The sequence below is a fragment of the Cibotium barometz genome, chromosome 3 (genome assembly GCF_041138505.1).
Source record: "Cibotium barometz isolate CiBa-2024 chromosome 3, ASM4113850v1, whole genome shotgun sequence".
Lineage (NCBI taxonomy): Eukaryota > Viridiplantae > Streptophyta > Polypodiopsida > Cyatheales > Cibotiaceae > Cibotium > Cibotium barometz.
Window position 1 is genome coordinate 41,933,485 of NC_141048.1, and position 13,997 is coordinate 41,947,481.

A 13,997-nucleotide genomic window follows, 5' to 3' on the forward strand; every position below is an offset into this window, starting at 1 on the left:
CCAAGTGTCCACTTCATTGTGGTGCTTGTGGTAACTATTCTCCTCAGATGTTGGGGAGCGATCTACTCTCAAGTGTCCGCTTCGTTGTTGTGGTGCTTGTGTGGTAACCATTCTCCTCAGATGTTGGGGAGCGATCTATTACCTTTTCCTACAAAAAAAATTAACATGCATGAGATATGAAAATCACAAAGACACATGAAGTAAACCTAGTGAAAAATGGCAAAGAGGAAACTTACAAATCGTGCGAGCCAACCAGCCTTTCCTTTGGATCCATACTTCATCGTCGCACCATACTTTATTAGTTAACTCGTGCACGTCGCCTTTTGTTGAGGGTGTTGAGTACCCTCCCTGGCTTCCTTCTTCACTTTCTTTTAGTCCTTAATGGAGCAGTTAGTGAGGATCTTTAAAATGCGATTCTTCACCCACTCATGGAAAAAACATGTGTGTGGTGGGTTTGGAAACTACTTATGCATGCACTGAACTACATACATGAGGTCTTTGTCTTTTCTTCCTCCCCATGGTGTCCTTATGGGTTTGGTTGACTAAATTATGGAAGGTATAATAAACCCTCCATCCTGTGTCATCCATATAAGGCCCACCCTCCTCATCTAGGGTGTAATAAATCATCAAGCACATTGCATGTTGCCCCATAATAGGTGAAGGTGACCGTGCACCTCCCCCAAAGCCTCTGCTACATCCACCTCTCCCACTACTGCATTGGTCACAGCTTTGAGAAGCCCTCGAGCTATCACCACACTTGAGTGGCATCTCAAGAGGATACCACATGCTAGGGAGATGGCACCATGGCTGGGATAGGAGTGCACTGAGCACTATGAGGAGATAAAGGACGAGAAGTATGGAAAGTGGAAGTATGAGGGTAGGAAAAGTAGAAGTGAGAGGGGAAGGGAAGGTGGCCAGAAGCATGGATGTGGGTGACTATCGGAGTCTGGTCTAGACCCGACACTTACGTGGTTCCAGACCACCTAGTTGGCATTGCTCCAGGGGAGCAATGCCGGAAGCATGGATGTGGGTGACTATCGGAGTCTAGTCTAGACCTGACACTTACGTGGTTCCAGACCACCTAGTCGGCATTGCTCCGGGGGGAGCAATGACTAATACAGTTGTGCCGAATACAATAAGCCAACACTAGGATGTTGAGCTACAGAGAGATTGATTATGACTACAAAGTAGGTTTGTTCCTAACTCCACTATAGCAAACCCCCCTTAGCATGGGTCCAAAATGATGCATTTTTCCAAACGCGTCACTTAAGCGATGACAAATGTCGCCTAAGCGACACATTTTAAATGTGAGAAAGTCCCGTGAAAATCCTATTGCAATGGGGGCCGCAAAGCGACAGATAATTATGCTCGTATAGACAAAGCCAAAAGCCACTCTTGAAAACTGTAATGCATCAAGCGGCATCACTTATAGAACCATCGCTTACATGATGCTCTGAGATTTTTTTTAAAAAAATTCCAGAATAGATGGCTCCCCCGAATTCACAGAAGCCATCTCCTTTGTCTACATTGCTTCCCTCTGTGCCAAGTAGAGGGACGATTGTGAGCTCGTGCCACCACTGCCGGCTATCACCACTTCTCCACCCGTCCCGCCCCCTACTTTGTGTATACAGTTATGCCGATCAGACAAATGCTTTGTATTTAAAAGAGCCGACTGGCTTTGGCCTTTGTTGTTCAAAAATCGCTAAAAAAATCTAATTCACAAAAAATGTAGAGAACCCCTAGAGTAGAATCAAACCCTAAAGAGGACAGAGGGCTGTGGAAGCCTGGCATAGTACATTGTCATAATCTAATCAATGAAAAAAAATAGAGGTGTGTGTGATGTGAGAGAGGGGGTCTACATCTTCTTGTGATGATCCTTCTATTAGTGGATATAAAGAAACAAACCAATTGTTCGGGTGAATACAACACTGTTAAAAAGTAGTCCATCCCTCCTCAGCTGGTCACTACAACACATCGAAAGCATAATAGCAATTTTTAGTAGCGTTTTTGCAACGTTTTTAGAAGGAAAATATCAGGGGTTTTCACCATGTTGAGTAGCGATTTATCGCTACTCTGTAGCGTTTTCTGCTGCTGCGTAGCACTTTTTGCAAACGAAATTTCGCTACCCAAAGCAGCATGTACAAAAGCAAAAAAATGCTACTATATTGTAAAAATATCTCGCTTTTTTTGTAGCTTCTTTTGCCGCCACATAGTTTTATCTTTTGAATACAATAAAATTGTACTATGAGTTTTTTTACAGGTTTATGCCTTATCTATCACTTCTATCTCTCCTACCCTGTCCTCCTCAAGCTCAAGCAAGGTATGTCTACCCTTTTAATTTATCTCCTATGCAAACAAGCTTTCCATGAAAGCTTTCTTATTATGAGTATTTCCTTTATCTTTCCTCTTTTAAGTTTTTTTTTTCTTCTTTTTTCCTTCTTATTGAAGCTTAACCATTATGAGTATTTTCCATTCTTCTTTTCTCCTAATTAAGAGCGCTTTATTAAAGCTTCATATGGTAAGAGATCTTTATTTTTCTTAATACTTTTGTTTTCTTGACTTGGTTTAATTTTGTATGTTTTCAACACATACAAGCCTCATAATAGATCTATTTCTTGTATGTTTCTTCTTTCATGATTTTACAGGGTTTATAAGTTTTAGGGTTTTTAAGATTAGGGTTTGCTAAGAAGCCTCACAAGGTAAGATATCTCTTTCTTCTATGTTTCTTCTCTTATGCTTTTACATGTTATAAGGTTTGTAAGATTATGGTTCTAAGATTAGGGTTTGTTATTTATTCCATGCTCCATGCATGATAGCTCCCTATGCATGCCAGTAGCTTCCTATGCATGCTGATAGCTACCGATGCTTTTCAGTAGCTACCTAGGCATGTCGGTAGCTTCCTATGCACATCGGTAGCTTCCTAGGTATGCCGGTAGAAACCTAGGCATGCGCCGATAGCTTCCAATACATGCCGGTAGCACCCTAGGCATGAAAGTAGGATTCTATGCATACCGGTAGCTTCCAATGCATGCTGGTAGCAACCTAGGCATGTCGGTAGCTTCCAATGCATGCCTGTAGCTACCTATGCATGCTGGTAGCAAACTAGGCATGCGGGTAGCTTCTTGTACGATTCCTCCCCAGCCTCTCAAGATGTCCAACATCTTCCCCTGTAATCAAATCCCTCTTCAGAAATATAAAAGATCTTATTCTACCAGTTTTGGCCTAGAGAGAGAAAATCTTCTAGAGAGTGATAATTCAGTTTTTAAATATTTTTGGATAGAAAAATTTCTCATCTTATTAAAATAAGTTCCCGTGAAATAGAAGTTCAAAAAGATTTCCAAAAGGTGCATTAGAAATTAAGTATAATTTGTTCAAGAGGCCTTACCCTAGGAGTCCAGATTTTCAAAAAATTTTAAATTAAGGTTCCTATGGACCAAGAAGATTTATCCAAATGTAGGAAGGAGGTAAATGGAAGAATAAAAGAAAAATCCCCCAAAAATGAGTAAATACTCACATAAGATGAAGAGTTGACTAAGGATGTCAAGGTTAATAGTTAAAAAAGAGAGATATTTAGAAGTAATGATGTATTTTTGACACCTCAGTATGGGGAAATTCCCCTCATGAAGGAGGCGCCTATTTCACATGCTTGAATGAGTTGTAAACTCCCAAATAGTGAGATATTTTTATCTCTCCTCTCTCCTATTTCAACTAGATCCAAAAAGTGGACTAAACTGGAAAATTCTAGAATCAGTTGGCTTGGTTAGAAGCTCACTTTTTCCTATAAATAGAAGCCTTCCCCTTTGTTGAAACTCAATAGTGTTTTTCACTATTACCCTGCCTCTCCCAAGTGCCAAAAACTGTGAATTTTACACATAATTCATTAGTTTTTTACCTTCCCTCTTTTAAAAGATTGGTGGCCACTCTTGTTTCAAACAAGAGTAGAATCCTCAAACCATCAAGCCAAAGGAAAGCTCTCAAATTATCCATGTAAGTTGAAGATTCTTATCTTTTCTATTTTTTTTATGATTTTTTATGATTTTTGTCTTCTCTATAATGAAAATGATGTTATGCCTCATTAAAAAAAGGCATTCCCCTCTCTTCTTTAGTAAATCCAACTATTCTTTATCCTAGATGAATGATTAATGGATAAAATCAAGTTTTTCATAATGTTTGTCTTAAATAAATAGAAAATGTTTACTTTAAAATGATTTAAATACTCTTGGTAAACTTCTAATTAATTTAGAGAGTTAAAAATTGAAAAATCGTCAGCCATACAAAGGAGGTTATGGCAAAATTTTTTAAAATTTAGAAATAAGTATTATCTTTTATCATTCTAAAAGAGTAATCCTTATGGTTTCTATATTCTAAAAGTGTCATTTTCATGCATAGAAGATGCATTTTGATTATTTGCATAAAAGAATATTTTTTAAATTATAAAAGTGTTACTTTTATCATTATTGATTTCTATGCATAAAAGTATGCATAAAAGAGTATTTTTTTATTATAAAAGTGTGATTTTCATCATAAATGATTTGTATGCATAAACATATGCATAAAAGATATATATTTTTTATATCAAAAGTGTGATTTTCATCATAAATGATTTTTATGCATAAACATATGTATAAAAGATAATTTTTTATATTAAAAGTGTGATTTTCATTGTTAATGATTTTTATGCATAAACATATGCATATAAGATAATTTTTATATTAAAAGTGTGATTTTCATCATAAATGATTTTTATGCATAAAAGATATTTTTTATATTAAAAGTGTGATTTTCATCATAAATGATTTTTATGCATAAACATATACATAGAAGATATTTTTTATATTAAAAGTGTGATTTTCATCATAAATGATTTTTGTGCATAAACATATGCATATAAGATATTTTTTTATAGTAAAAGTGTGATTTTTTTCATAAATGATTTTTTATGCATAAAAGAATTTTTTTATATTAAAATAGTATTTTTATCATAAAAGATTTTTATGCATAAACATATGCATAAAAGATATTTTTTTATATTAAAAGTGTGATTTTCATCATAAATGATTTTTATGCATAAGCATATGCATATAAGATATTTTTTATATTAAAAGTGTGGTTTTCATCATAAATGTTTTTTATGCATAAATGGATGCATAAAAGAAATTCTTTTATATTAAAAGAGTGATTTTTATCATAAATGATTTGTATGCATAAACATATACATAAAAGATATTTTCTTTATATATTAAAAGTGTGATTTTCATCATAAATGATTTTTATGCATAAACATATGCATAAAAGATATTTTTTTATTTAAAGTGTGATTTTCATCATAAATGATTTTTATGCATAAACATATGCATAAAAGATAAATTTTTATATTAAAAGTGTGATTTTCATCATAAATGATTTTTATGCATAAACATATGCCTATAAGATAATTTTTATATTAAAAGTGTGATTTTCATCATAAATGATTTTTATGCATAAATGGATGCATAAAAGAAAATTTTTTATATTAAAAGAGTGATTTTTATAAATGATTTGTATGCATAAAAGATGTATTTTTTATATTAAAAGTGTGATTTTCATCATAAATGATTTTTATGCATAAATGGTTGCATGAAAGAATTTTTTTCTAAAAGAGTGATTTTCATGATTTTTATGATGATAAAAGTGTGACTTTCATCAGAATTAGAATTTATGCATAAATAGATGCATATAGAATGATTATATTTAAATAAGGGTTCTCTTAATCCTCTGTTTAATTTCCACAAAATTTGAAAAAATGAATAAGTAGATAATCTGTGAGAAGAAATCCTACCGTTTCATATTCACTAAGATGGTAATGAGAAAATTCAATTAAACTATCGAAGTCGGAGATCGAGATAAATGATTATTTTATTCCTCATAATAAATTCATGTTTTAGAAATCTGTAAGCGAATTTTCGTCGAACGAAATTTAGAAAAAGAGAAATTGAAATAGTACTTTTCCAGAAAGATAGTTTAGGAAGAACCTTTCCAGACCCAAACTCTGATTATTTACCATTAGGGGAAGGTTGAGGTCTATAGGGGCCCTTTAAGATGCCATGTGATTAAAAGGTTATTAATGAAAAGGGACAATCATGTGATGCCATGTATACGAAAATGTTGGGTGATTAAAGGTGGTCAAAAGATTCTCTAGAAGATGCCTTTTTGTACTTTTCATTTCCAAAAAGTGGGGGAGGGGAAAGTTTTTGAAATTTTGGACATCCATAACTTCTACATATGAGCTCAAAATTTGTCGGAGGTTAGAGATCCAAAATCTACTCGCTGAGCTCTTTCCATAGATATGTCACATGATATGGTTTTGCCCACTCAATTTTAAATTCAATTTTGGCAGGAAACTTTGAAATTCAAACTTCTAGCCATTTGAAGAATAAGAAGGTATCTAAAGTCAAAGAAACTTAACATTTTAACAAAAATTCATTAAAATCATAATATGGCAGCTTAAAGGGCCCCTATAGACCTCAACCTTCCCCTAATGCAAGACCTAATTCCTTCGTCAAGGGAACCAAGGATCAAATTCTGAAGGAAGCCCATGACAGTTTTATAGAGGACATCCAGGTTTCATCAAAACCTACATGTCTGTAAAGAAAAGCTTCTTTTGGCTTGGTCTGAAAAAGGATGTACTGAATCATGTACATCAATGTCTGACATGCTAGAAAGCCAAAGCTGAAAGAGTAAAAATGCCTGGGAAGCTACATCCATTGGACATCCCCCAGACGAAGTGGGAATGTATCAGTATGGACTTTATTACTAGATTACCTTCAATGCAATCAGATTACAACTCCATTTTTGTGGTAGTGGACAGACTAACCAAAGTTGCCCATCTGATCCCAGTAAAAGAAACCTACACTGCAGTGGATGTGGCCAGAGTGTTCCTCAAAGAAATCTTCAGATTGCATGGCCTACCCAGGAGAATAGTAAGTGATCAAGATCCCAAGTTTACTTCAAGGTTCTGGACTGCATTTTTGGAAGCAGTGGGAACTTTCTTGGATCTCTTAGACTTCAAAGCATTCTAGCGATACCATGGTGTCTAGATAGATTATTTTGATATAGCTCTACCACATGGTAGAGCTAGATCAATGAATTCTAGCTCCGTTACATGATATAGTTACATTGATGCATTCTAGCTCCACCACATGATATAGTTACCAGATAGTAGAGCTAGTTCAATATATTCTAACTCCACCACATGGTAGAGCTAGACCTCTAGGCATTCTAGGTCTACAACGTGGTTTATGGTACAGCTAGATTGATGCATTCTAACTCCACCACATGGTAGAGCTAGACCTTAAAGTTCTACGATGTGGTCTAGGTAGAATATAGCTCTACCACGTGGTAGAGCTAGATCAAATACTTTGAGGTCTAGCTCTACCATGTGGTGGAGCTAGAATTGCATTTAAGGTCTAGCTCTACCATGTGGTAGAGCTAGAATGCATCGATCTAACTGTGTACCATGCAGATCAATAAAACCAATTACTCCAAGAAAAGACCTACTTCACATGACAAGAACCAAGGAGCTAGAATTGCATTTGATCTTGCTCTACCACGTGGTAGAGCTGTATTCTACCGAGACCACATCGTAGAGCTGGAATTATTTGAGGTCTAGCTCTACCATGTGGTGGAACTAATGCAGATCAATAAAACTAATTACTCCAAGAAGAGACCTACTTCACATGATGAGAAGAACCAAGGATCTAGAAAAAAGGTCAGACTCCATTAGTCCTAAAAATCTATATAAACTTGTAGTCTCTCATTCAATGCAATAGAAGTGTTTATGTAATCATGGTTTATGTGTGAATTGATCTTCCTAGTCCTTGATACCTAACAATCTAAGGTAGAAATCAATGTTTCAAATTCAAGGCTTGTTATAGGAATTGCATCTGTAAATTGGAGGATCAGAATGATCCCCTTCTTCATCACCGCTATAGCTTTCGTTTGATCAAATTAAGTTGCCATTCATGATAGTAGATTGCAAAATAATCTTTGGCCATTGAACGGAACTCCATAATGAGTCTTGGAGAGATGAAGTATCCATTGTAGGAAAAGGTAGGACCAAATCTTTCAAACATTCCTCCACTAGTATGGATACATTTCCTTGTCCTATCTTTGTACCAAAATCCCCTTGAATTTATACATATACTTTAACCTATAATAAAAGCTATAATCAAACTTATAAGCTTACAGTTATATTTATTAAATAAGCTATAATATAGTAGCATTAAAATAAGCTTTTATTAACTACAAGTTACTATAATAAGCTATATAGTTATAAATATTAATATAATTTAAGTTACTATAAGTTATATAGTTATAGTTGTAGGTTATTATATAGGTTAATGTATATAATTTAAGTCACTATAGGTTATTTATAAACTTTAAATTATATAGGTTATATATAAATAGGTTTGATTTATATAGCTATAGAAAGTTTATAAATAAGATATATAAAGTATAATTATAAACTATAAATAGACTTTAAGTTACTATAGTGAACCTATTAAACCTATAAGCCAATTTATATATATCTTTAAGTCTATTTATATAATCAAACCTATAGTTACTATAGTTAATCTATTAAACCTATAAGCCTATTTATATATCTTTAAGTTACTATAGTTAACCTATTAAACCTATAAGCCTATTTATATATATCTTTAAGCCTATTTATATAAACAAACCTATAAGCCTATTAATTATAAACTTTTTGATCTAAGGTCTTGTATGCGCTCCCCTTGTTCAGACTCTTTCCCGCCAAATTTGATAAATTATAACCCTATAAGGTTAGGGCCTTTACATTGACACTTAAGGCAAGGTGATCCAATGGTTTGGATCACCTTTTAGAAACCAATGGTTCGACTATAATAAGGTACAATCAAATACCATTCTTTTCTAGATTTTCTCTACTTGGTCTTCTATTTTGTCCAAGTATTGTTATGTATCTTGTTATTACATGGAAGAGTAGATTCTCTGCTTGAGCAGTCGACATCCATGCATCTTGAAACATTGTATCACATTGAATGGCATACCACATGCCATAATTTTTGCATCTATTTCAATTGCAATTAGAAATTATTTTGCTTCTCAAATCAGGCTTTAAGATTACTTTATCTTATAGGTATAATATCTCCACTTCCTTTCTCTATTTGCACATTAGATTGATTTTGCTTCTCAAATCAGGCTTTAAGATTACTTTATCTTATAGGTTTAATATCTCCACTTCCTCTCTCTATTTGCAAATTAGATTGATTTTGTGATGGTGTGCTTACATGAGCTACATTTTCTTCTTCATTCAAAAGTTCATCGGCATTACTATATCTAACTGCAAAGAAGACACAACTTTGATTTCTTTTTCTTTTAGATTGTTGAGTAAATATAAAAAACACTCTTTTAACTTTTTACGTTCTTTAGATTATTGAGTAAATATTTAAAAAAAAACTCTCTTTATATCATGCGAAGGATTTTGACAGTTATCCACATTATTTCCAATACTACATGGATGTTTTTAATTATATGTCCCTCCTCCAATAAAAGAATGGCCAGAAGATTTACACAGGACTTCTAAATTCCTCCCATTAACTTAAATTCTTGTACAAAATTTCACTCCACACCTCAATGGATTATAACCACATTGAAATTATTGAAAGAACATTGACTTGGAGTATCAATATTATATATACTTTCAATATATTATAAATATATACTATATTAAGAATTTTTTCTTTCAATTTTCTTTTTAAATGAGTTATTATATTCTTATTTTTTTAAGAATATAGAACAATACTCTTAAAAAATAATTACATTAATTATGCTTTAAGCTATAAAAGTCTAATACTTCTCAACTAATATTTATATACATTATTATTCAATTAATATTATTTAATATATAAATAGTCAATATAGTAAAAACTATAAAACATTAAAAAAAATTAATAGTTATTTTAGCATTCAATTTCAAACACAAAACATTTAGGGTTGTTACATGATCAAGGTGTCCAATTTTCTCCAGTTTCTACTAAAATGGGATAATCTTTGGAGAGTAAAGTTCGAGAGACAAGGTACCTCAAATGAGATCAAGCCACTAATAGAAAATACACAAGCACTAAAATTAACCCAATATAACTCAAATTAATATAAATTAGCTAACTAATCAAAATTAATCAAAAATATTCTTTCCATAGAGTGATCTAAATTTTTTTCCATGGATGCACCATTACAAGTACACTATTTCATATAGGTTTTAGATGATTTACAAAAAAATGTGATTTTTCTAAATAGATTATTAATATTTACAAGCATTCTAATAACTTGGAAGAATTTTAAAAGAGATCATTAAAAATCCAATTGTTGGATTTGTAATTTTGATTTACTACCATATTCTACTAATGTCTCACTATCTACTACTCTTTTGATCTATAATATTGATTATTTTAAGTGGTAGTTATTGAGGGTGGAAAAAGTGACATATATTATAACACTTTAAAGAACTTGAGTATTTAAAAAAACAGAGAAATAGCTTAAAAGTTTCGTACGAAATCAAGTTAAGCTCTATGTTATGTGAAGATCCAAGGTCCAAAGTGGGAAACGCTTATGAGTTTATATGTAAAAGACATTAGTATTTTATAGAATCAATCCAAATTTGAAACAAGGTGTATACATTGACTTTATACCCAAAGAAATGAGGACTTTCAATTAGATTATACAACTATATTCCCATTTTTGCATTTGACGTCCCATTAAACAAACTGGAAAGAAAATTCTTTCACTAGCTAGGAGAGATTGGCTATACTAAAGGTAAACAAATGCCTTTTTCTTTTATATTTATAGGGTGCCTAAGTGGACAAACTCGACACCTTAAACTTGAAACCACCCTATATGATAATAATTATCCACTTAATTGTAAAAAAATTCAACAAATGAAAATATATATCTAAGAGTAAAATTATATAACTAAATAGATGTACATTATGGTTTAATATAATTATATATGCAATAGTAAAAGATAAAGTAAATATATAACTACATATTTTATAGCAAAGCTTCAACAAATGTAGGTAACAATTTCATATAATTATAAATACAACAGTAAAAATGAAAGTATATGTAATATGTTAAACAACAATTAATTATCAAAAAATAGAATATTACAAATACAAAAGCATGGCTTCGACATATGTAATAATACATATGTTTTATTTTTATATAAATTTAATATTTTTTAAAAATAAAACTTATAAATGTACAAGTAGACTTAAGAAAATATAAGAAAAATACACTATCATATAAAGGAAACTTAAGCAAATGTAAAAGTAGACAAAGCAAATATAAGAAAAATATAAAACTTTTTTTGAATTATGTTTTACCTTCTATATTCTTGGAGAAAAAATCTTAATCAAGTAGAAACTCAAAACAATGATTGGGGCTTCTATTTATAATTATGAAAAAACTTTCATAGAAAAGTTTCTTACATACGCCAAAAATGAATAATCTCAAAACGATGACGTATCCTCAAATTAAGCACCCATAAAATGTGATTCTCCTATATAAAAAATTTTGAGTTCGAATCTAGGAACCGATGCAACCAAACCAGAATGTAAAATACACTCCATGTATGCAACTTTTGAAGTTGTGCAAAAGAAAGTACTAGAATTTTTTTATTTTTTATTTTTGGGTGCGGTGGTAGTCACAAAGTAGTTGATTGCTAAAACAAAAGACTTCAAAGGAGTGATATAGAGTTGATGAAAAAAACACTCATTTATTTGGCCATATAGTTTGTAGTGTCATCATAATGGAGCCTGTAGGTTCTCATCATGCTGTGATCCTCATGTTGGACAATATGACAATGGAGCACATAACCGGGTCCTTTAGTTGGATCGAAGCTAAAAGTTTTGCCTTCCCTTGTTGCAAAATGTATTAGGATACGAACCATAGAATTTCCCCACAATGAGAAGGTGTCCTTCCAGCCTTGATAATATGAGGCAGGACTGTGTGGACAGCCTCGAAAACATGTGCCATTCTTTGGGTATGGTATTCTCATGGAACACTTGTTGTTTCTGTAAGCCACGCTGTCGATCGCCTGCTCGTTTAGGACTTGGAACTGAACAAGGTGCATATGGAAGTTATGAGCAAACCTCCATAAATTGATCACCTCCCAGATCTCAAAGCTCCCCACGATTGGCTCTATGTCCACAGGATCATCCCATGTCATGTTGCCTATAGTGTACTCATATATTTGTTGATTTGTAGTCATGTGAGCGACCATTGTGATTTCTCATACAAGAGGTTGCAGGACCTCCACCACCTCCAAAATATTATTGGACAACAATAATTATCTATTAATTAATTGCATGTACTCATATTAATATAAACTCATTAGTATAACATTAGCCCATTGACAATAATGATGAGCATGTGATCATATAAGGCCTCCCTATATTTTTCTCCTGAAGTAGCCGACACCATGTGTCATCTATGGAAAATTATTGTGATAATTTGGGATATATACATTATGGAAATCGCAGAGGAAGAAAATGCGGTAGCTTGCAAAAACAAAAAAACAAAAAAACTCGTAGCTTGCAACCCATGGATAAGGACAGACCCAACCAACTTTGGTTAGGCAGGGTACCTTGTTTTTGACTGTAGTCGGGATGCTCGATCAAGCCTTCCTGGAGGCCATCCTCGTCAACGACGTCGAACTTCATGATCACTTGCGTTTGGGGCCTCGTGTATGAACGGTAACCAAGAGTCGGGTGCATTGTGCAGCAACACTTCCGTCTGGTCGATGATGAAGTCGGATCTCTCGCCTGGACTGGAGATGAAGTAGTCGTCGACGAGCATGGGCTCAGAAAGAAACCCTCCGTCGGTGCCGATTTGGAGGAAGGGGAGATTGTTGTTGCTTAGGTAGAGGGCGGTGAAGCGGGCGTTGCACGCGTTAAGGATGCGGAATCGGTAAGGCTTGGCGAACACGCGCACGAAGGGCCACACCTTGCCGTTGACGAGCCACACATCAAACCATTCAGGGCACCAGTTGAGGGGGGCGGTGATGCCGGGACCCGGCAGGTTGATGGAGCCGTTGTGGTAGAAGCGCCAGTCCTTGAAGACGAGAGGGGCGCCGTCCGGCATCCCCAGAATGCGCTCTTCCTCTTCCGTAGGCCGGAGAATGTACATGCCCGACAAGCCGGCCAGCACGTTCAGCCGCGTGATGCCCATCGTGTGGTCGTGATACCACAATGCCATCGGCGTCTGCGTGTTCGGGTAGACGTAGTCTTGGGTCACAAACGCCGGGCCCGTCTCGTTCATGGCCGTGATCCATGCGTCCGGATTGCCGTCGTAGATGCTGGGAACCTCCGCTCCGTGAAGGTGCACCACAACTGGCACCCCACCCCTGCTTGGATTCGCCCACTCTACTGACATAGTCTGCGGCAAGAAGTGGTGTTCGTCGGGGATGTGGTTCTCCCACCGCACATGCGCCGGCATGTATCGCCGTGCCTACAAGACAACAACACAGGAACGCAGGATCAAAACTCTCCAGAGAGGCCATAAATCAAATTAACGTTCAGCTTGCGGTACTAAGCCGGCCAGCACGTTAAGCCGCGTGATGCCCATCGTGTGGTCGTGATACCACAATGCCATCAGCGTCTGCGTGTTCGGGTAGACGTAGTCCCTTAGTCCTTCCAAAACCAAGCCCAGAAAAACTTCCCTCGCCCAGAAAGCATGGGCGATTCCTCCGGGATAATTTTATTCTAACGTAGTCAAAAGCCTTAGCTAACCAAACTGATCTGACCAAACCCGTAAGTCTCATGGTAAGATCAAGGAAGAGACTTGCACTTGGATCATAGAGTCCAACGTTTTTTTCTTCATTAAGAGGCACAACCGTTGATTCTTTTTCATAGAACAAGGGTTATCCGGGATTTACTTCAATTAACAGAATTGAGTCTCATTTTAGGGATCCATGAGTC

The 13,997-nt window shown here is 34.7% G+C and overlaps 1 protein-coding gene across 1 annotated transcript; it reads right to left on the reverse strand.

Annotated features, from left to right (window-relative positions):
• Nucleotides 1–12,720: 12,720 nt before the first annotated feature.
• LOC147640077 (multicopper oxidase LPR1 homolog 5-like) lies at nucleotides 12,721–13,671 on the reverse strand. The gene is made up of 2 exons (XM_086824497.1): nucleotides 13,609–13,671; nucleotides 12,721–13,527 (listed from the first exon to the last, which is right to left on the reverse strand). Exons 1-2 carry the CDS (start codon nucleotides 13,669–13,671, stop codon nucleotides 12,721–12,723), a joined length of 870 nt encoding a protein of 289 aa, XP_086680623.1.
• Between the last annotated feature and the right edge of the window lie 326 nt (nucleotides 13,672–13,997).

What these genes read in the sequence shown, in the direction of transcription:
- LOC147640077 (XM_086824497.1), bottom strand. Translation starts at nt 13,671, where the DNA reads ATGGCATTGTGGTATCACGACCACACGATGGGCATCACGCGGCTTAAC. An exon ending in TTAACGTGCTGGCCGGCTTA is followed by an intron (nt 13,528 to 13,608) that starts GTACCGCAAGCT and finishes GTTGTCTTGTAG; the next exon opens with GCACGGCGATACATGCCGGC.